This window comes from Symsagittifera roscoffensis, chromosome 6 (genome assembly GCF_963678635.1).
Source record: "Symsagittifera roscoffensis chromosome 6, txSymRosc1.1, whole genome shotgun sequence".
NCBI lineage: Eukaryota > Metazoa > Xenacoelomorpha > Acoela > Convolutidae > Symsagittifera > Symsagittifera roscoffensis.
This window is the reverse complement of record NC_087067.1, coordinates 50,975,409-50,999,149: the sequence shown is the minus strand read 5'-3', so window position 1 is coordinate 50,999,149 and position 23,741 is coordinate 50,975,409. Positions and strand designations below refer to the sequence as shown.

At 41.5% G+C, this 23,741-nt stretch overlaps 1 protein-coding gene across 1 annotated transcript in view; it reads right to left on the bottom strand.

Annotated features, from left to right (window-relative positions):
• Positions 1 to 17,092, bottom strand: part of LOC134847546 (lysine-specific histone demethylase 2-like) — an 85,760-nt gene extending 68,668 nt beyond the window's left edge. Inside the window, exons 1-8 of the mRNA XM_063864608.1 lie at positions 16,841 to 17,092; positions 2,201 to 2,417; positions 2,076 to 2,126; positions 1,832 to 2,006; positions 1,690 to 1,749; positions 1,154 to 1,286; positions 1,024 to 1,087; positions 771 to 950 (exon numbers count right to left, since the gene is read on the bottom strand). Of these exons, the coding sequence (XP_063720678.1) occupies positions 771 to 950; positions 1,024 to 1,087; positions 1,154 to 1,286; positions 1,690 to 1,749; positions 1,832 to 2,006; positions 2,076 to 2,126; positions 2,201 to 2,417; positions 16,841 to 17,067 (1,107 nt within the window). The 5' untranslated portion in view covers positions 17,068 to 17,092. The remainder of the gene's footprint in view (positions 1 to 770; positions 951 to 1,023; positions 1,088 to 1,153; positions 1,287 to 1,689; positions 1,750 to 1,831; positions 2,007 to 2,075; positions 2,127 to 2,200; positions 2,418 to 16,840) is intronic.
• Between the last annotated feature and the right edge of the window lie 6,649 nt (positions 17,093 to 23,741).

The window sequence follows — 23,741 nt, the reverse complement described above, 5'->3', positions numbered from 1 at the left end:
TTTTGAACATTGACTTCAAAATTTTATGTTTGCAAATGAAAATCTAAATTCATTGCTAGTAGTATTCTAAATACAAAAGTTTGTGTTGGCTTTTGCCGAACTATCATATAACTATATGGTAAGTTTCTACTTTGTCGTATGTCGTCTCTGGTTCGAGGTCTTCTTCCAATTCCGGGTAGTTCTGTTATCGTTCGGAATATTGGCTCTGATCTATTGAGTCGTAGAGACATTTCGATTAAATTATTGTCGTATAACATTTTGTAAATGTTTTTGTCTAATTTCTAATCTATTTTGGTTAATTCTAAGCTATTAAGGTCTTGTTCGAGACTTATGGTCGCACCAGATGAGTTAGGACCGTCTTGGTTAACTCATAGAGTAATTTCGGATAGGGTACACCGTCTGCTCGTCACGCTATCTTATTTTCGGCCGGATAGATTCGTGCAACTTCTTAGTCTAATACCGATCCTAATCTTACTCTTATACTATCTAGTCTCAGGTTGTTTAACTAGTCTCTGCTAGGCTCAATAGATCTAGGGTATACTGGTTTATTGCGGCTGCTGAAGTGCTCGGGAGAGTCCAACTAATTTCTAAGTTAAATTCAAATCTCTCTGGTGCTGAAATTACAAGTAACTTCAGCACTTACAAATAAGTGGGTTGTTAGTTAGATGGATCATGATTGGTTAATATTAAATACTTTACATTGGTAAAATATCTAAATTATCCAATCATAAAATGTAGTTTAGATCAGGTTCCACAGTGTAGAAACTTACTTTTGTGGCATAGGGTGGCAGGAGAGGTCTCTCGCATATCTGTCTGCGCAACACTCCATTATTGATTGTGCCTTTGCGAGTGAGGAAGTCTATTATCCGCTCCAGTTCTTGAAGACATCGAACCCTGAGTAGACCACGTACAAACAGTTTCGGACCACAGAGCTCTGGCGTTACGAACTCCTGAAACCATTGCAGTCCAATAATTTAATTCGAACTTCTCAGAATTAAAAACACCAATCAAAACTCAGCCTACCATTGGGTTTAGATTCCAGATGGCAATCACGAGATTCCTTAGCCCCAAGTACATAGACTGCTTACTAAATCAAAACAACATTGAACAGCTCGGATATAAAGATTACCTTTCAATGAAAATCAATACTAACCCATTTTTAACTTCAGCGAATTCGGGGAATTCCAAAATTTCGTCTGCTTCCATAATATCTGGTCGAACACTAAGTGCCTTCCCAGCTTCATATGGTTGATAGAAAGGGTGGAGAAATGAATTCAGTCCAGGAACTGTAAAATTAAATGCTTTTTAAGCGATCACGCCACTCGTGTTGTGGTAATACTTGTCAGATCTTCGATTTAAAAAAAACACTTTCCGCAATAGATTTAAACCGACCGACAATCATCAGTTTTGAAAGCTTATAATTTGAGGTCTTGGTTTCAGCCACCCGCAATCTACCTTCTTCGAAATTAATTCCCTAGAGTCGACAACGGCGGTAAAATGTACTAAATAAGGGCCTTTTTATTTGATTATACCTGTCACAAAACAGCTCCTAATCGCAGTTCCAATACGGCTTTTCGGGATTATATATGAAAATACTGGATTTGGAGCCCCTCGAGCTCTGCGACAACGCTTCATACTTCGAAAAGGAACACTTCGCTAGCAGCTTGTATTAAACATGATTTTTGTTACCTGACAGAACAACGTCCCCGTTTGTATACAGCGGCCGATTAGCATCGTGGCGTTTCTTCTCTGAAAAAGAAAAGATTTCATAAATTTCAAATTCAAAGCATGAAAAATTCATAAATTGGACCCGATTATTAAAGCGACTCACTTAATTTGGAAGGCGATTTGTGATACTTAATTGGTCGGTAATTTGTGGAGCTCGGAGAAATTCCGACCGATTCTGGGAAGTAAGCTCCCAAAAATGGAGCAGCAGGTGAGTCACGAAGAAGACACGGAATCGACAGTTGGTTCAACCATGAGAACTCTAACGCCTTCGCCACGCACTGCAACAAACAATAAAACTGTCAAATTTACAAAATTAATGAGCAATTATGGTAAACTGAACAACATACTTTGCACTGTGGCACAGAGCAGGGTGAACACTTCTTAAGGTTTGAAAGGACCTAAAATATATCATTGTCAAGTCAATTCGAAAAGAAAGAGAGAAGTTTAAAATAGCATCAGGCTTTCATCTCACTCTATTTTTATTTCCTTGAACATTTGAGCACTTGAAAGACCTAATGAAAGATTCTGTAACTTTTAGGTCTTTCGGGACACATCTCCATTTTTTGCAACCGGTGCACTCTATCCAGAAAGGGAGCTCACATTCAGCCAAATAATGAGACACTGATGGAGGGAACTTTGCTCCGTTGTTGATCCACTTCTGCTTCCATATTTTGTAGCTCTTGTTGTTTCTAAAGATAAAATAATAGCATTGCATCGTAACTTGTGATTGAAAGAAAAATCTCGGCAGCTAACTTCATTTGGGTTTAAATAATTTTTTTTACCACATAATATAAATGTTTACCACATATAAATTATTTAAATTATTAAAAATCAATGAATCAGTTTAAGGTTGCAAAATTTTAGCCATTTATTTTGGCCACTAATTTAGCTTTCTGCTCTGAGTATTTCACTTTTAGACCCAGTTTGTGACAAACAAAATTCGCCGTTCCTCCAACCAGCAGTGTCCGCGTTACATTGTCTTGCACCATGGATGTGTCCGTTTATTGGCGAAATGCTTGATAGCGAGCTTAATGTTGAAGATGTATTGGTAATGTCTATGGGGTTAAGCTGATGGGCCGCAAATCGATAATTCCAATCGTCCTGCCGTTATTTATCCCGCGGCCTCTCGACAGCATTGCCTGCTCGTTCGACTGAATTATTAGGCAGCTGAGTCAAGTGTAGATGGCGTTCTTTATCTCCGACGTGCTGGTGGCTGTTTACATGGCCAAGTGAGATGCCAGGCGGTCTAGAAATGCCATGGCCTTGTTACCCTACTCACCGTAGCATGTGACCACCATAGTAATACACTTTCAGCTACGTTCCTGGCACTTCATGTCGTTATTCCAGTGCTTTCTTGATCCCGCGGCCGCTGCTGCTGAACCCCAAATTGTGACCGCTTCGTCAATGTTGGTGTCCAGGGCTGCGTCCTTTCCCAGATTCCACATTGCCACGAGCACGTCTGCTGGGCGCGTTCGGTCGCTAAGCCCTGATCCCGCCTCTAGAATGGGATTCAGTTGTGCTATTCGACAGTAATCGCGAATAGAGTTGCGCAGTCCATTGTGCCGTCTGCAAACATCTGGGCCCTGTTTGCATGCCAAGGCTTGCTAGGCGAGTGCCTCGTTTGGGCAAAGGGGGTACGATGAATTGGAGGGGAAAATTTCCAGACCGAGACGCCATTGGTGAGAACTATCAACTCGTTGGGTGATAAGGCTAAGCGCAGCGCGTCTGAGGGCTGCGAGCGGATCCAGTCACCAATTTGGCAACATCACTTTTTCAGCAAGAGTGCAAGTTTCTTCTAATTCGTGGAAACTGTGCTCGTAAATCAAGTCGGATAATGGTTTCTAGTGAACGAGCTCAGAAGTTGAACTGAGGGAGTCATGGTCCCCTATTCTGCTATCGAAAAACTCAAGTGCGCCTTCCATTTTCTGAACGTCCGATGCGGCACCTATTGAGAATGTGCGTGAGGCTATGAATGCCGGGCTGCAGTGGTGTTCCAACGAACGCAGGACGAATCCCCCTAATCGTATCGGTAGTTGTGGTAGTGTCCATGCTCGATCTGTTGTGTTACGACCACGCTCTCTTCAAAGCACTTCCTGACATGAAGAGACGTTTGGAGGGACAGATCTTGCGAGCTGGCTAAAACTGCAGAATGAAGCGCAAGTACGAGCAATGTGGTGGAGGCGGGTTTCCTAACTCACGCAACTTCGACAACAGTTCGTTGGCTTCCTTCGCCTTCTCCGCGATGGCATTCTGGCAGAACTGCAGGCTGTCTATCGGTGCCCCTAACAGCTCATGGTACTTTTTCTCGATTATTTCTGGGATCTCTAAGGCTTCCTCTATTTCTGATCTTTTGCCAGAGAAAACGCCATCGTCGAGATACGAAACAAGGTAGGAGCAGATCGCATGCTGCGTCTCAGCCGTTGACCACTGAGTGTAGTGCAAGAGCGAATATGAGGGGCCCAAGTGGGTCACCCTGTTGGACCCCGAGCTCTGAAAAGAGAATGCCCAGCATGTGCCAGAGCTTTGGATGCTCGCCATATCAGAAATTTGCGGGAAGTGACGTTTGCATTCGCTCATGACCAGTTGCCTGTCTATGGTGTTGAAAGCGTTTTGTATATGTCAACTTTGAAAACAACGAAGCCTTCGTCCAGCCAGTGCTCTTCCATCGCTTTTCGCAGCCGGTGTGTAATCTCTGCTCCTCCTCGAAAAAGCTGCTAGCTTTGATTTTCATTTTGGTGCATGCGCATTTGCTCGTTAACCGTCTGAGAATTTCACCCGATGCGATGGGGCGGATGTCGTCGTTCGGTTTCTTCAGTGCCGTCATAGACGCTCCGGCGATGAACGGAGATACTTGTCTTGGAGCTGCCCCTCGAATGAGGATGTTCACGACATATCATAACTGAGTAGCATTACTGACCGGGACTGGCGCTTCGTGAGCTTAAATAAGATGTTGGGCCCTCAGTCCCGATGGGCACACGCCGTATCTTTAGGAAAGCTCTTGATTGCTTCAGTTAAAACCCGACTCCAATTGAACCGCTTCAGTACCTTTGTCGATTTCAGGATTTGGCGCTTGAGGATGTTTGGACTTTTTCAGCAAGAGTGCAAGTTTCTTCTAATTCGTGGAAACTGTGCTCGTAAATCAAGTCGGATAATGATTTCTAGCGAACGAGTTCAGAAGTTGAACTGAGGTGTTCATGGTCCCCTATTCTGCTATTGAAAAATTCAAGTGCGCCTTCCATTTTCTGAACGTCCGATGCGGCACCCATTGAGAATGCGCGTCAGGCTATGAATGCAGGGCTGCAGTGGTGTTCCAACGACCGCAGGACGAATCCCCCGAATCGTATCGGTAGTTGTGGTAGTGTCCATGCTCGATCTGTTGTGTTACGACCACGCTCTCTTCAAAGCACTTCCTGACATGAAGAGACGTTTGGAGGGACAGATCTTGCGAGCTGGCTAAAACTGCAAAATGAAGCGCAAATACGAGCAATGTGGTGGAGGCGGGTTTCCTAACTCAAGCAACTTCGACAACAGTTCGTAGGCTTCCTTCGCCTTCTCCGCGATGGCATTCTGGCAGAACTGCAGGCGGTCTATCGGTGCCCCTAACAGCTCATGGTACTTTTTCTCGATTATTTCTAGGATCTCTGAGACTTCCTCTATTTCTGATCTTTTGACAGAGAAAACGCCATCGTCGAGATACGAAACAAGGTAGGAGCAGATCGCATGCTGCGTCTCAGTCGTTGACCACTGAGTGTAGTGCAAGAGCGAATATGAGGGGCCCAAGTGGGTCACCCTGTTGGACCCCGAGCTCTGAAAAGAGGCTGCCCAGCATGTGCCAGAGCTTTGGATGCTCGCCATATCAGAAATTTGCGGGAAGTGACGTTTGCATTCGCTCATGACCAGTTGCCTGTCTATGGTGTTGAAAGCGTTGTATATGTCAACTTTGAAAACAACGAAGCCTTCGTCCAGCCAGTGCTCTTCCATCGCTTTTCGCAGCCGGTGTGTAATCTCTGCTCCTCCTCGAAAAAGCTGCTAGCTTTGATTTTCATTTTGGTGCATGCGCATTTGCTCGTTAACCGTCTGAGAATTTCACCCGATGCGATGGGGCGGATGTCGTCGTTCGGTTTCTTCAGTGCCGTCATAGACGCTCCGGCGATGAACGGAGATACTTGTCTTGGAGCTGCCCCTCGAATGAGGATGTTCACGACATATCATAACTGAGTAGCATTACTGACCGGGACTAGAGCTTCTTGAGCTTAAATAAGATGTTGGGCCCTCAGTCTCGATGGGCACACGCCGTATCTTTAGGAAAGCTATTGATTGCTTCAGTCAAACCCCGACTCCAATTGAACCGCTTCAGTACCTTTGTCGATTTCAGGATTTGGCGCTTGAGGATGTTTGGACTTGAACAAATTTCAGGTGTGTTCTGTGTTGGTGGCAATTCCTGAGAATGTCAGAATTCGACCAGCTCTGCCGTATTGACCTCCTGCCGCATGGCGAGAGTGGCGTCTAGCTGAGCATCTCGCTGCTGCTGGTCATTGGTTTGCTTTGGTTTTAAGAGTTTGGCCTACTCCGCTGTTTCTTTAGCGCCTGCCCATAATGCAAGTTGGTCTCCTTTTTTTCCACATTTCACAAAACTTTTCGATGGATGGTAGATTTTGCTTTTCCCCGCTCTTTTGTTTGACGGTAGCACGCACTTGGAAGCATCATCAGTTTTGTCCATGCGTCTTCGACTTTCACAGATATGACCTGAGCACTTTCTGAAATTCTGAAGAGCTCGTTTCGGGATGTGCTTCAATGTCGCCCGCTTTAAGGTCAAGACTTCATCTGAAGATGACTTTTCTGTTGTGATGGTGGCTCGCCCTGTTTCGAGACTGTTCGTGGCACTGCAGCTCCCACGATGTGATTCGCGGTCTACACACGATACATATAAACCTGCGCTGTGACGTCAACCAGGCTTCCGGTACTTCGCCAGGTAATATGCCTCTGCTGTGCTTTTCCATGTGTGCCAATTCGCATGTTGGAGCGATGACAGTTTTGCATGATAATATCGGGCAGTTGATGCCACTGCATTATTCGGCAGATCTGTCCATGCTGTAACTGTTAGCTATAAAAATTTTAAACCAACTCTTATAAGCCTACTACAAGCCTGCTCGCTCGCTTTACTCTCATAAAATTAGACGAAAAAAAATCACACCGGTTGTTCTCTACACAAGAAAAAAATTTTGAAACTTTTAAATGCCGGTCAAATGCCGGTTCAATAACATGCTTGAGATATTCACAACCAATTTAATTTTCTAGTGAACAGTCGGTTATTTCAATGCTTTATTTTAAATTTCTTCTTTTGATCGCCAACATGACTGACCTCGAAACTTACGGAAATTTTAAGGACGAGCTAAAATATGAGATTTAAAAAACGCCATGGAAGACATTATTTATTTCAAAAAAATTATCCAAAAACTTTCGACGTCAACCAAGGAAGAGAAAAAGGTAAAAATATTTTCGATCTGGAAAAATTTAAAAATACGGGTAATTCGAAAAATCAGAGAACAAAGTCGAAAATAAAAAAGAATGGAACAAAGAAAACGTGACAAATAACAGAAAAAATCAATTTGACCCACCAGACGAAACCAATGAACTCAACCAAGAAATAAATAACCACGATCACGAAAAAGTCGAACAAAGAAAACACATATTTTACCAAGAGATGGCGAATACTGCAGATTATTGCTGGGGGACTCAATAGTGAACAGAATAAATGGAGAACAAATATCAGAAAATGTATTAGCGAGAAGATTTGAGGGCCACAACATTTTTGGACAAGTGGAAGGGGTGAAAAACAGTAAATCTCGCCATTTTAAACACGTAACTACTTTGATTGGAATAAATGACTGTGTTTCAAATGAATTCGATGCAAAAGAATCTGTGAAGAGTTAAGAGAGAATAATTTATTTTTTAGTTTTTTAAATCATAAGTTTAACCCCCAAACAATCGCAATCTGTACAGTAACTCCTCTAGGGGCTTTTAGATAGAAATTTAATGCAAATGTACAGAAACTTAACAAGCAGTTTTGAAACTTAATTAGATTTTGAAGGATTTGGGCGATGAGTCTTTTGAATATTTGAAACCAATTTGTGATGCTAAATATTAAATTCTGGTTGTTTTGTGCGGCGCTTTTAACCGCTATATCTCAAATAGAAAAATTGGAGAAAACGAAAAAATTTCTGGGATACTTCAGCTCAATAGAAGCTGTCCACAAAATTTGTTCCACGAAAGCAAAAAATCTGATATTTGTGCATTTGAATTTTCAAAGTGTAATTAGAAAACGCATGCAGGTTTAAAAAAACTGTTCAGGATTTGGGTGCAAATACGGTTTTAGGATTTTCGGAAACAGGGCTAACAAAAAAAGATGATTTGAAGTTATGGGATTCAGAACCAAAAACACACGTGATGTTTAGATTTGATAGACAACCTTCAATAAAAATATAAGGTGATGGTGTTTTGTTGTTTAGACCGATAAAATTAGCTCCGAAACTAAAAGAAGATTTAAACTTGTTTGAAAAATAAAAAAAGTGATTCAGTATGGGTATTTTACATGGCCAAGTGAGATGCCAGGCGGTCTAGAAATGCCATGGCCTTGTTACCCTACTCACCGTAGCATGTGACCACCATAGTAATACACTTTCAGCTACGTTCCTGGCACTTCATGTCGTTATTCCAGTGCTTTCTTGATCCCGCGGCCGCTGCTGCTGAACCCCAAATTGTGACCGCTTCGTCAATGTTGGTGTCCAGGGCTGCGTCCTTTCCCAGATTCCACATTGCCACGAGCACGTCTGCTGGGCGCGTTCGGTCGCTAAGCCCTGATCCCGCCTCTAGAATGGGATTCAGTTGTGCTATTCGACAGTAATCGCGAATAGAGTTGCGCAGTCCATTGTGCCGTCTGCAAACATCTGGGCCCTGTTTGCATGCCAAGGCTTGCTAGGCGAGTGCCTCGTTTGGGCAAAGGGGGTACGATGAATTGGAGGGGAAAATTTCCAGACCGAGACGCCATTGGTGAGAACTATCAACTCGTTGGGTGATAAGGCTAAGCGCAGCGCGTCTGAGGGCTGCGAGCGGATCCAGTCACCAATTTGGCAACATCACTTTTTCAGCAAGAGTGCAAGTTTCTTCTAATTCGTGGAAACTGTGCTCGTAAATCAAGTCGGATAATGGTTTCTAGTGAACGAGCTCAGAAGTTGAACTGAGGGAGTCATGGTCCCCTATTCTGCTATTGAAAAACTCAAGTGCGCCTTCCATTTTCTGAACGTCCGATGCGGCACCTATTGAGAATGTGCGTGAGGCTATGAATGCCGGGCTGCAGTGGTGTTCCAACGAACGCAGGACGAATCCCCCTAATCGTATCGGTAGTTGTGGTAGTGTCCATGCTCGATCTGTTGTGTTACGACCACGCTCTCTTCAAAGCACTTCCTGACATGAAGAGACGTTTGGAGGGACAGATCTTGCGAGCTGGCTAAAACTGCAGAATGAAGCGCAAGTACGAGCAATGTGGTGGAGGCGGGTTTCCTAACTCACGCAACTTCGACAACAGTTCGTTGGCTTCCTTCGCCTTCTCCGCGATGGCATTCTGGCAGAACTGCAGGCTGTCTATCGGTGCCCCTAACAGCTCATGGTACTTTTTCTCGATTATTTCTGGGATCTCTAAGGCTTCCTCTATTTCTGATCTTTTGCCAGAGAAAACGCCATCGTCGAGATACGAAACAAGGTAGGAGCAGATCGCATGCTGCGTCTCAGCCGTTGACCACTGAGTGTAGTGCAAGAGCGAATATGAGGGGCCCAAGTGGGTCACCCTGTTGGACCCCGAGCTCTGAAAAGAGAATGCCCAGCATGTGCCAGAGCTTTGGATGCTCGCCATATCAGAAATTTGCGGGAAGTGACGTTTGCATTCGCTCATGACCAGTTGCCTGTCTATGGTGTTGAAAGCGTTTTGTATATGTCAACTTTGAAAACAACGAAGCCTTCGTCCAGCCAGTGCTCTTCCATCGCTTTTCGCAGCCGGTGTGTAATCTCTGCTCCTCCTCGAAAAAGCTGCTAGCTTTGATTTTCATTTTGGTGCATGCGCATTTGCTCGTTAACCGTCTGAGAATTTCACCCGATGCGATGGGGCGGATGTCGTCGTTCGGTTTCTTCAGTGCCGTCATAGACGCTCCGGCGATGAACGGAGATACTTGTCTTGGAGCTGCCCCTCGAATGAGGATGTTCACGACATATCATAACTGAGTAGCATTACTGACCGGGACTGGCGCTTCGTGAGCTTAAATAAGATGTTGGGCCCTCAGTCCCGATGGGCACACGCCGTATCTTTAGGAAAGCTCTTGATTGCTTCAGTTAAAACCCGACTCCAATTGAACCGCTTCAGTACCTTTGTCGATTTCAGGATTTGGCGCTTGAGGATGTTTGGACTTTTTCAGCAAGAGTGCAAGTTTCTTCTAATTCGTGGAAACTGTGCTCGTAAATCAAGTCGGATAATGATTTCTAGCGAACGAGTTCAGAAGTTGAACTGAGGTGTTCATGGTCCCCTATTCTGCTATTGAAAAATTCAAGTGCGCCTTCCATTTTCTGAACGTCCGATGCGGCACCCATTGAGAATGCGCGTCAGGCTATGAATGCAGGGCTGCAGTGGTGTTCCAACGACCGCAGGACGAATCCCCCGAATCGTATCGGTAGTTGTGGTAGTGTCCATGCTCGATCTGTTGTGTTACGACCACGCTCTCTTCAAAGCACTTCCTGACATGAAGAGACGTTTGGAGGGACAGATCTTGCGAGCTGGCTAAAACTGCAGAATGAAGCGCAAATACGAGCAATGTGGTGGAGGCGGGTTTCCTAACTCAAGCAACTTCGACAACAGTTCGTAGGCTTCCTTCGCCTTCTCCGCGATGGCATTCTGGCAGAACTGCAGGCGGTCTATCGGTGCCCCTAACAGCTCATGGTACTTTTTCTCGATTATTTCTAGGATCTCTGAGACTTCCTCTATTTCTGATCTTTTGACAGAGAAAACGCCATCGTCGAGATACGAAACAAGGTAGGAGCAGATCGCATGCTGCGTCTCAGTCGTTGACCACTGAGTGTAGTGCAAGAGCGAATATGAGGGGCCCAAGTGGGTCACCCTGTTGGACCCCGAGCTCTGAAAAGAGGCTGCCCAGCATGTGCCAGAGCTTTGGATGCTCGCCATATCAGAAATTTGCGGGAAGTGACGTTTGCATTCGCTCATGACCAGTTGCCTGTCTATGGTGTTGAAAGCGTTGTATATGTCAACTTTGAAAACAACGAAGCCTTCGTCCAGCCAGTGCTCTTCCATCGCTTTTCGCAGCCGGTGTGTAATCTCTGCTCCTCCTCGAAAAAGCTGCTAGCTTTGATTTTCATTTTGGTGCATGCGCATTTGCTCGTTAACCGTCTGAGAATTTCACCCGATGCGATGGGGCGGATGTCGTCGTTCGGTTTCTTCAGTGCCGTCATAGACGCTCCGGCGATGAACGGAGATACTTGTCTTGGAGCTGCCCCTCGAATGAGGATGTTCACGACATATCATAACTGAGTAGCATTACTGACCGGGACTGGCGCTTCGTGAGCTTAAATAAGATGTTGGGCCCTCAGTCCCGATGGGCACACGCCGTATCTTTAGGAAAGCTCTTGATTGCTTCAGTTAAAACCCGACTCCAATTGAACCGCTTCAGTACCTTTGTCGATTTCAGGATTTGGCGCTTGAGGATGTTTGGACTTGAACAAATTTCAGGTGTGTTCTGTGTTGGTGGCAATTCCTGAGAATGTCAGAATTCGACCAGCTCTGCCGTATTGACCTCCTGCCGCATGGCGAGAGTGGCGTCTAGCTGAGCATCTCGCTGCTGCTGGTCATTGGTTTGCTTTGGTTTTAAGAGTTTGGCCTACTCCGCTGTTTCTTTAGCGCCTGCCCATAATGCAAGTTGGTCTCCTTTTTTTCCACATTTCACAAAACTTTTCGATGGATGGTAGATTTTGCTTTTCCCCGCTCTTTTGTTTGACGGTAGCACGCACTTGGAAGCATCATCAGTTTTGTCCATGCGTCTTCGACTTTCACAGATATGACCTGAGCACTTTCTGAAATTCTGAAGAGCTCGTTTCGGGATGTGCTTCAATGTCGCCCGCTTTAAGGTCAAGACTTCATCTGAAGATGACTTTTCTGTTGTGATGGTGGCTCGCCCTGTTTCGAGACTGTTCGTGGCACTGCAGCTCCCACGATGTGATTCGCGGTCTACACACGATACATATAAACCTGCGCTGTGACGTCAACCAGGCTTCCGGTACTTCGCCAGGTAATATGCCTCTGCTGTGCTTTTCCATGTGTGCCAATTCGCATGTTGGAGCGATGACAGTTTTGCATGATAATATCGGGCAGTTGATGCCACTGCATTATTCGGCAGATCTGTCCATGCTGTAATTGTTAGCTATAAAAATTTTAAACCAACTCTTATAAGCCTACTACAAGCCTGCTCGCTCGCTTTATTCTCATAAAATTAGACGAAAAAAAATCACACCGGTTGTTCTCTACACAAGAAAAAAATTTTGAAACTTTTAAATGCCGGTCAAATGCCGGTTCAATAACATGCTTGAGATATTCACAACCAATTTAATTTTCTAGTGAACAGTCGGTTATTTCAATGCTTTATTTTAAATTTCTTCTTTTGATCGCCAACATGACTGACCTCGAAACTTACGGAAATTTTAAGGACGAGCTAAAATATGAGATTTAAAAAACGCCATGGAAGACATTATTTATTTCAAAAAAATTATCCAAAAACTTTCGACGTCAACCAAGGAAGAGAAAAAGGTAAAAATATTTTCGATCTGGAAAAATTTAAAAATCCGGGTAATTCGAAAAATCAGAGAACAAAGTCGAAAATAAAAAAGAATGGAACAAAGAAAACGTGACAAATAACAGAAAAAATCAATTTGACCCACCAGACGAAACCAATGAACTCAACCAAGAAATAAATAACCACGATCACGAAAAAGTCGAACAAAGAAAACACATATTTTACCAAGAGATGGCGAATACTGCAGATTATTGCTGGGGGACTCAATAGTGAACAGAATAAATGGAGAACAAATATCAGAAAATGTATTAGCGAGAAGATTTGAGGGCCACAACATTTTTGGACAAGTGGAAGGGGTGAAAAACAGTAAATCTCGCCATTTTAAACACGTAACTACTTTGATTGGAATAAATGACTGTGTTTCAAATGAATTCGATGCAAAAGAATCTGTGAAGAGTTAAGAGAGAATAATTTATTTTTTAGTTTTTTAAATCATAAGTTTAACCCCCAAACAATCGCAATCTGTACAGTAACTCCTCTAGGGGCTTTTAGATAGAAATTTAATGCAAATGTACAGAAACTTAACAAGCAGTTTTGAAACTTAATTAGATTTTGAAGGATTTGGGCGATGAGTCTTTTGAATATTTGAAACCAATTTGTGATGCTAAATATTAAATTCTGGTTGTTTTGTGCGGCGCTTTTAACCGCTATATCTCAAATAGAAAAATTGGAGAAAACGAAAAAATTTCTGGGATACTTCAGCTCAATAGAAGCTGTCCACAAAATTTGTTCCACGAAAGCAAAAAATCTGATATTTGTGCATTTGAATTTTCAAAGTGTAATTAGAAAACGCATGCAGGTTTAAAAAAACTGTTCAGGATTTGGGTGCAAATACGGTTTTAGGATTTTCGGAAACAGGGCTAACAAAAAAAGATGATTTGAAGTTATGGGATTCAGAACCAAAAACACACGTGATGTTTAGATTTGATAGACAACCTTCAATAAAAATATAAGGTGATGGTGTTTTGTTGTTTAGACCGATAAAATTAGCTCCGAAACTAAAAGAAGATTTAAACTTGTTTGAAAAATAAAAAAAGTGATTCAGTATGGGTGGAATGCAAATCGAACTTTAACTTTGCGAGTAAAAAAAAACGTTGATTAATTAGTGTTATAATCCAACCAATACTAATTTCATTGATTTTTCAGAACAATTAACACTCAACGTTTACAACACATTTACTGTTTCTAACAAGATAACTCTCATGGGTCATAATAACATAAATTACTTGAACAGATCAGATAAAGACAATATGGAATCGATCATTACTCCATATGGATTAAAATTTTCTATCCCAATGATGAGACTCGAGTCAATGCTTCGGCAAAAACTCAAATCGATTAAATTAATAGTGACTATGAAACAAACGGAAACGCATTTTGTTTTGATACACCTTATAAAAACGGAACATTTTGCTTCACTTGTTGTGACAAATATTAAATGTGGAAAGACCTAGCCAAAAATTATTTATACTTTCAACAAAGACAATTACAGTAAATAGGATTTTTGTTAAACTCTTTCCGCTCTTCCCTAGTTTCAGTTATACCAATGCAAAGCACAAACATGTTTTCATTGATGATAACTTTAATTTTTAATGCTTTTCACCAACATGCGTTGATCAAAACAATGTATTCGCACTTTTTAAGCTAAAAATGAGCTGAAAACGGAATGGTTTGATTCAGAAAGCAAAGAAGAGTTGAAAAGTCAGCAAGGATCGCTTTAATCTTGTCAAATTCAAAATACCGAAGATAATTGGCAGTTGTCCAGCTTAATTAAAGATAAACGAGAAAAGCATTCGCTAAGTGTCTACTCACTTCTGAAAACAGTTCAGCAAAAATGGAAAAATATCAAACAGGTTCGTGGTTGCTGTTCAAGCAGCAGCATAATTACGGCGATACGTAACTCATTTCATGAAATGATAACTCAGGATACAAAAATTGCAAATCATTTTAACTATGTATTTTTCGAACTTAGGCGATTTTTTTTTGGCTCTGTTAAGTCTCAACCTTATATTCTAGTTAAGTCTGAACTTCCACCCTTCCATTTTCTACCGTACCTGCTTGGGCAATAATTGTGACCAACCCTACTTTTGTTATTAATGCCTGCATAGATGGGAAAATTTTTTCTAGCTGAGCTAAAGAAAGCAAATGTCACACCCTTCTTCAAAAAAGATAATCCGTTGGATCCAAAAACTATCGCACTACTTCAAAAACATGTGCATTTTCCAAAATCTTTGAAAAAGCTCTTTATGCTCAAATAACAGAACATTCGAACAAACATCAAATAATAACTCCAATTCAGTTGGATTTCGCAGAAAGTTCTCAACACACGTTACAAAAACTATCCGAAAAGAAATAGATTCTATAAAAAATTGTTCATGCAGCTTTATTGGATCTTTCAAAGGCTTTTGACTCTATTTCACATATTTTAGAAATAACTTACACTCTATTTCAATGGAAGCAAATGCATTATTAAAAATTTTCTCAATGAACGCCTTCAAAGTGTAAATGTGAATGGAATTTTTTCTGACTGGGTTGAAGTTAAAAGGTGTACCACAAGCTACGGTACTAGGTCCATTGTTATTCAATTTATATATCAATGATATACCAAACGAAAACCCCATGAATGTACTTTGAAGCAATATCCAGACAACTGTGCGATATTTTCATCATCCCTAACTTCAAATGATGCATTGAATGAGTTACAAAGTTCATTGCTCGAACAAACTAAGTTTTTAGCCAAAAATCAGTGGAACTTGAATGCATCAACATCAATTTATAATTTTTGGTCAAAAAATGATAAACAGATTCTGGAAACTTACCGACTTATTATAACTGACCAATACGTAGCGAAACTGAATACAAATATTTAACCTGATTCTTGATTATAATCTTTCATTTCATTCTCAAACAAAAAAAATGCAAAAAATGGCCCAAGGAATTAAAACGATAGATACTATTGGACAACAACTTCCAACATTGTCTTTGGTTGCATTGCGTCATTTAGATTATGCAGCAATATATTTGGAGCAAATTAATGCAACTTCAATGATGTCCTAGAAAAAGCAGTTGAACTGGGCTTTGAAACGCACATTTTTCAGATCAAAATGCGAGCTACCTTGAGTTCGAAAATTTGTGATATCGAAAATTTATTTTTGTTGTTTGAAACAAATAGCTTTCTTCGGTTCACTTGATGAATTAAAAATACATCAGCTCTATAAGCTTATAACTTTTCGAATGTCAAAGCACATGATATCAATAAGCTGTAAAGGTGCAGCTATAAGCCGAAAATCAGTGGAATTTGAATGCATCAAAATCTGAAAATAAAATTTTTTGTCAAAAAAATGATCAACAGAATCTAGAAACTTACTGACTTATTATAAATGACGAATACGTAGCGAAGAAAACTGAATGCAAATACTTAGGTCTGATTCTTGATTTTAAATTTTCATTTCAGTCTCAAACAAAAAGATGTCCACAGAGAAGCAGTTGAACTGGGCTTTGAAACGCACATTTTTCAGATCAAAATTTCAATCTCATGCCGCACTACGAAAAAGTAAATAATTTATCGGGATTGCAAAAAGAATTGAGTTGAAATGTGTTATATATCTATATCAGTATCTTACTAACAAAAGGCAAGCTTTTACAAAGGCATTGAGGCTACCGGCAGCGATTTATAGAAAAAATCAACAAACAAAGCAAATAATATTTGATAAACAATGTTCAACTACTTGTCTACATCTCTACCTGACGTCAAAAAAAAAGGAATTCGTTGCCCAGTAAATTACGAAATTTTGGTATTACCACATCAACATCAAGAAAAAATTAAAAGAGTTCTAATCTAATGAGTTCTAATGAAATCTAATCCTATATGTACGCATACAAATACATGGCGTGAATTCCGTTTTCATTAGTTGATTTGCAATTATATGTTCATTTTGACAATGTTTTAATAATTTTACCTTGTTACAATTTTTACGGGTGTACAAATATATTTTTTTCATTCCTAAATTGATGATTTAATTGATGTGATAATTTCATCTCATTTTATTCAAACATGAGTCACTAATCTAAATTTACAACTAATATTAATTTTACACTGTTACTATACTGTGCAGTATCTATTCTGTATAGTAATTATAGTGTTTCTTCTTCTTCGGGTTATTATAAAGTGAAATACCCAAAAGGTCAAATAGTTCACAATAACTTACCCGCTATTGATTTCGGCAACGCATTTAGCACAGCAATGCTCCGATGGGCTAACATGAAGGCATCCATCTTCGTTGTCAGCTCCACATTCATCAGAGATACAGAAGCAACAGTTGAAATTGACTGAGCAACTTTTGACACCACAAACTAGTTTTCGAACTTTCGGAGACAATGGGCATGACAAGCATTCCTCCTTTTCAGTAGTCTTCCGTTTTCTAGGATTATCCATAACCACTAACAGTTTAGCCACCCATTCATCTGAAAACATTCCGTAACTTTATAAATGTAACTGGCAATGACCAAAACTGTTTGCAAATATTTACACAAAGGCGAAGCTGGGCTTCGCAAACACTTGCGAGAACACGACCAAAAAGCAGCTCTATCAAGTGACACAATTAAAGTAGAAATGAGCCTCGAATTAGCAAACTCGAGGCTTAGCGAAAACTCCAATTAGTAAAAATCTACGTTCTAGCAAATTTGAGTCTCACGCACGAACCATTTAGCCACGGATGCTTACAATCCCCAAAAACTAGACGTCAATAACGCAGCCACATATGCTAATAAATTGCCAATTCGATGCAGCAAAAAAGCACCAATTTTCGTATAGAGTCCTACCCTCTGTTGGCAAGCTCGCAACACGTTGGCGCCACTGCGGCGATCACTATTCTGCTGCTAAGTTTTCTTCTGTTTGAACAGTAGAAAATTAATGTAATTAAAGTTGATAATTTGTGCCAGTCGTTCATATCTGGAAGTTTGACCTTGAGGGACACGAATATACGTGATTTTGGAGTGAAGTTTTATTTTTCAAAATTTCGAATGGAGTCTGTCATGCTCAGTTTTCTCGCGACAACTGAAAACATAAAATGAGAAATCAGAACGACCGAATTAACAATTGCGGGAAAGTTGTCAAATATATACAGTGGGAAATCGCTATTCGCAATTTCCATCGTAGAAAACTAGAGTAGAGCTGTCCTATCTGACATAGAAGACCAAACGACCACGAGAGCAGAGCTAAAATCAACTGGACCAGTGTGAACCTTCAACGGAAAGGCTGCCAAGTAAAGTCTCCCAATGGTCCAGAGTCAAAACTATATTCTTGAGTTAAAACTTACTTCCCTTGATTGGGACTCATCGTTAGAAAACTTCTTGAGTTATACTTGATTATATTTATGCCAGAGTCGTTAATTAGTTTAGTTACTCTGTGTCTCAAGCGTGCTGCTATGTAAGTACCAAATTTAGTTTTCTCGAGTGTGTTTTTATGATTGTTATGTTGAGATAAGGCGAGATTTAGGTTGATCCATCTGAAATGGATCAAAGTTCCACCGTCTAAAAAAAATAACTTAACGGATTGTTCCGACTCTGTTTATAATGGCGTTCGTTTATTTTGGGTATTTCGAGACCTAAGTATGGGGACGTTCTTATTTTCTAGAGTGGAAGGATATTTTTAACATTCATCCGGAAGATACATATCGACGGAAAATAAAACTAAGTCCTAAGACGACTGGCTAACGTCTAAACAGAGCTTTATATGCTATTCACCGTCTCTACCAAGCCAGTACTTTCGGTGGTCTTTTCTAACATCGGGTCGACGAAAAACGTTACTGCTTTCGGCTTCGGTCAAAACACTCAAATTAACTTAATTACATGCAAGAATAGTGAGCTCATGGCTGGGTCTCAGTATCCCCAGACCACGAGGTCACTCCTAAAAACAGGGCTACTACTATTTATTATATTACTATTGTTTTTGTTCAGTAGATAAAAATCATCATCTCCATCGAAGATGGATCAACCCTTTCCCCCAACTCCTAGCTTCTCATCCTTATCAAAATGAATCTAGTTGTTAATTAAATTCAATTCAGTACATGACAAGAAGCTAAAAGTTTATATGAAAGGATAAAAGTTTCAGTTCCGAAACCCTTCCGGATTCTTGAACCCACTGAATCAAGCTCGTTAATCTTGAATTCTTCGTAATCCGGAAGGCTGTCTTCCACCTTTCACCGTTGTCTGCAACGGCCTTGCAACTATTGTAGCGACACAATAGTTGCAACTCGGAACGTTCCTCTGTTTTTCTCTATTGTTTTTTTCTCACAATCTTAGTTGTTTTAGTCAGTGCGACTATCGTTCTTCTGTTGTTTTTTTTAGCTTTTCTGCCAAAATGGCCGTTTCTGATGTTTCTCAGAAATGTTACGTAATCACTTCGAAAATTTAAAAATTAGCAATTTCCGAATCCTTCAACCTTCACGTTTTGTTCAATCGTTCGAATAACGTTCTTAATCCTTAAAAATCACTAATCCGGAAGGCTCGCTGCTAAAATTTCGAATTCTGCAGAGATTGCATTTTGGCCATTCTGGTCGAATGTCACATACTCCCCGGACAGCCCGGTCAATGTCCTCATTGAATCACGCAATGTTTGTAAAATAGATACAGTGTCATCGAACAGAATTTACAAAATGCACGAAATTACCTTTATCCACGTCACATCGACTCACTGCAGAATATAAATGGCATCATAGTACATCATTATAGCCTTCAAATTCTTTCATGAATCTGCACATTGAGGATATGACTTAAGATAAAACATATTTTCTGACTTCCAATGTCAATGTCCCGATTACAACTTTTTCTCTTAGGTTTAAAAGGTGTTGGCTTGCAGGACAGTCCTGCAATCCAACAAGCTAAAATTATCCAACTATGCTTCTCCCTTCGGAAATCTTGCTTGTTATTGTCCTGAATACTAAAACTAAGAAACTCTGTGGTTAGAAAGAACAATGAAACAATCTCCCTCTTCGAGAGATTACCCAAGCCTTCCATGTCACCACAAAGTGATCAGTTCTCCTAGCTGATTAAAAACAGTCATGCAGGCTGGAATATTTAAATATACTCCTTCACTTAAGCCTTCCTAAATAAATAGTAAGTGAGTGTTTCTAAAGCCACCCAACTAAAATCAAAATGCAAATTTATAAATGCAACAATTTCAAAACTCAACTAAATGTTTCAGTTTTCAATTACAACTTGGTTGCTTGGTTTCTCACTTGAGTTTTTTTCACACACATAAAACAATTCTGAGTTGTAACTTTTTCTTCATTACTCCTTTGTTTTCTTCTTTTTTCGTCGTTTAGAAGTTCTAAAACTTCTAAATTCTTCTAATTTAATCTCTTTTTGCATCTTGTTTTTCGGCCATTCGTCAATGTTCCATTTCTTCCTCCTGTGATACTGACTCTGCACTCTCAGTTTCCGTATCTTGCAACACGTCATTAGCTATCCTGACGCTGCTGGAAGCCGTCCTGCAACACTTCTGCTCTTCTACCTTCTGTTTGCAGCAAGGTAGGGGATCCACGTTAGATTCTCTGTTCCTGCAGAAGCTGTTGTGGAGACACAACGTCACGTTTCTCTCCAAATCTTCCTTTAACATCTCTGCCTTCTCCTTTCCACTACGTTCACTCGTCCTGGAAATTCTTTTCACAGCGGTGGTCACTGCATTCCGATGAGTCACGAGAGCTCGCTTGAAAGCTCCTGCTCCAATCCAGCTGATATTCACTGTACACCCTGCCATGCTTCGACATATGCTTCTTCGCATACTCGCACAACCATGTAGTCATGTTAGCTCTGAACCATGGCATCAATCGTTTCCTTGCCCATATCTTCTTCACTTCCATCGGAATGTTTAGAATTTTGCACATTGTCTCAAAAAGATCTAATTCTTTTAGACTATCTAATTTCCGCAACTGTTCTCTCGTCGGTGCCTCCTGTCTGTTATTTTCTCTCACATGAGCTTCCAGCCATCGTATCGCCATCATAACTCCCAATATCACTATTGTTACGGGCTGTGATGAATCTGGTAAACCCATGGAGAGCAGTTCTCCAGAGTCCCAGATCAACATCAGATTACTACGCTTGGGATACCACCAGGTCTGCAGCAAGCAGTGGCAAGGAAACTCGTCATGTGTCAACATGATGCTCCTACAATTACGTTTTCCCGAAGCTTCCAGTAATGTTTCCACTTCCATCATCACTCGGTGGACCTCATCATTCTCATCTACTGCATTGTAATCTGTGACAGTTGATCCTCTCTGTTTCTGTCTCTCAAAGTCACTGAAGTTCCCGCTCACATATCCCATGAACTTCTTTCCTAGTATTGACTCCAATTCTTACTTAGTTCTCTCTGGAACTGCTGATAACATCTTACATAGTAATTCGTATGACTTCTCGGACATTCTCGCCAGTCTCACACACTTCGGCACTGAGAAGGCTTGATCCACAATCGTTCTTGTACTCTTCAAGTCCACAGCCACGAAATGTACAGGGTATCTGCTCTTGCACATTGGAGCCAATGTTGAACCCAGCAAATATCGTGCTCCTGATGGTCTACAATAAGTCTCACTGTGTCTAATGTTCATTTCCGTCTCGATTGCTTCCCTCCATTTTCCTATGTATTTCTGCTCAGTCTGCAGAACTCCTGGGAATACTTCTACACTGATGGCTGTAACCATCTCATGTTTCTGTTCTAGATTCAATAGTGACTCTAAGGAACCAAACATGCTGTAGAATCCTAGTGCAGTCAAAGATTCACATCGGTTCCTCCATGGCAATCTGCTATCAGTTCCGTTTCTGTTATTTCTTTCATCACTACGTTTCCAAACAATACCGTCAATTGCTTGTGTTGTTTTTCCAGGGTCTTCACGCAGTCCAGACTTCCACAAACGTGACCCTCCAGTCCACAGACTTCCGCCAGACAGCTACCAGGTTTGACCCAGTCTTCTGGTCCCCAGCCAGGCAACTCCACTTTATCTTCTCCGTTGCTCTTAGAGGCCGTTATCATCACATTATATATGATGTTGAGGTCACGCAGGTTACAGTCTGCATTCAGTTCCCTCTGTACGTCTTGTGTCGCCCGTAATATCGAGTCAGCGTTGGGACTAGGACACCATGATGGCCTCATCAATTCCCACACTGCCATCAAGCTCGTTCTCAGTAATTCATCTGAGAATCCCAACCCAAACTCCACTCTTTTGTCGGATTTTGGTACTGAAGGTGCAGTCACCTCTTCTTCCAAGACCAGTCCCAATTTGGCCTGTGGATTGTTGACGCTCTTAATCGTTACAATTCTGGACGTCCAGAATCTAAGCAACACCGCCTGCTCATAATCGAAGAAGCAATCGCGTATGTCTTCACTCAGGAAAGGATTGTACGCTATCCCTATGATCCCGGATACGTAGCTATACGATTTCTTCTTGATCGGTCCACAGTATTCACTGGATTTCGGCAATGCTCCCATAGATTCTTTAGTGAGTCTCTGCTCCTTGTTTGAGAATCTCCTGATTTCGTCTATCTTTCTCATGGATTCTAATTCTTCGGGTTCTTTCATGTTCACCCTCATTGGTTTACTTTGCTGCATATCCAGCAGTGCTAGCAAGAATAAGGCTTTCCCTCATCGCCTTCCCTCAACACCTTAACACAAGTGTTTAATGCAGGTACTGAAATCTGCTCTATCAGGAATCGAATGAAACAGAGAGCGTCTCTCCGCTTCGCACACGCTACTGCTGCTCCCTCCTGGACCATCAGATCCCTCAGGTTCGTCATAAGGATAACCTTCTCCTCTTTTGATCTCTTCCTTTCTTCTGAATCATATTCTTCGCGAGTCAGTTCCATCATGCACCAGGCGAACCTGAGTTGTAACTCTGTTCTTACGTAAGGCACTGCCACGAGAGCATGTATTCTTGGCGTAGTCCTCATTTCTTCATCGAAATACCTCAATACTACTGCTTTCCATGGAAGGCTCACTAACTGCTCCATTGTTTCCGCCTGTATGTCAGACGACGCCAAAGTTCCATACGCCTTCTGCTTGAGGGTGGTGCCTTGCAACATCATTTCCAGATAACCCTCCATGGCTTTTTCGTCTTCCAGGGCTATCACATACCCTCTAGCCGAGTTTCGGTATTCCAACATCTCCATGTATCCACCGGTGGGTTCATCTATCGACACAGTCTCCGACACTGTCAGTCGATTGTATTCCACTGGTGTTAGTTGTCCTGCGACACTTCCCTTTCCGTGATTCATGGGAGATGGCTTAAAGTCTTTCATTGTGCTCTCTCCACATTGGCTGAGTATTTCCATTTCCAAGGTTGCTCCAGTCAGAGTGCGGTCACTCCTTTTGGATTTATAATCTGTTGACTTTATCCCCGCCATGAGAATGGGTGGCACCATCGTTAACATTTTATCTGTGCCAGGCAGTTGATAATCACCTTGCCCCAAATCCATGACCTCCTCTACTCGTTTCCTTTTCGCTGAGTTAACAGATTTCATCGATATTTCTGAATCCACCTTCGTCTTTCCAACTCTCCTCGGCATCACTCTGCTGCCTAACTTCATTTTCATCGCATTGATTTTATCAATCACTAATTATGATCGCATCGTCCCTCTCCTGGTTCTTGACAGATACACCACCTCTCCTTTATCATCCTGCGGTGTCATCTTGATGGGAGAATTCGCTTCACTTTCATCAGTGGCCGAGTCGATCAACAACTCACTCAGTCTCCCTTCACAATCATCAAGCATGTCTCGATAAGAGTGTGTCTCAGGTCTCTTATCTTGTTCCACGAGTCCGTGGATTTCTTCATATCCAAGTTCCTCACTCTCTCTCTCTCTCATCTGCTCTGGACAACGTGCCAGTTTCATCAGTCCTCCCAAGTTTCCATGGGTAATTGCAATCAATGTCAGAAGTCCGTCTAGCCGCAGGTTCTGGATTCCATCGGTGAGCAGTATCGCCGGTCCTTTCAAGAAACTCTCCGCTCCGAATGTTACGAACAAGGCTATTAGTTCCACTATCGACACTTCCACTACTGCTTGGAGGAATTTTTTTTATCAAGTAGTGCGAGACTTTCGGGTAAACTTTTGCCAAGAAGG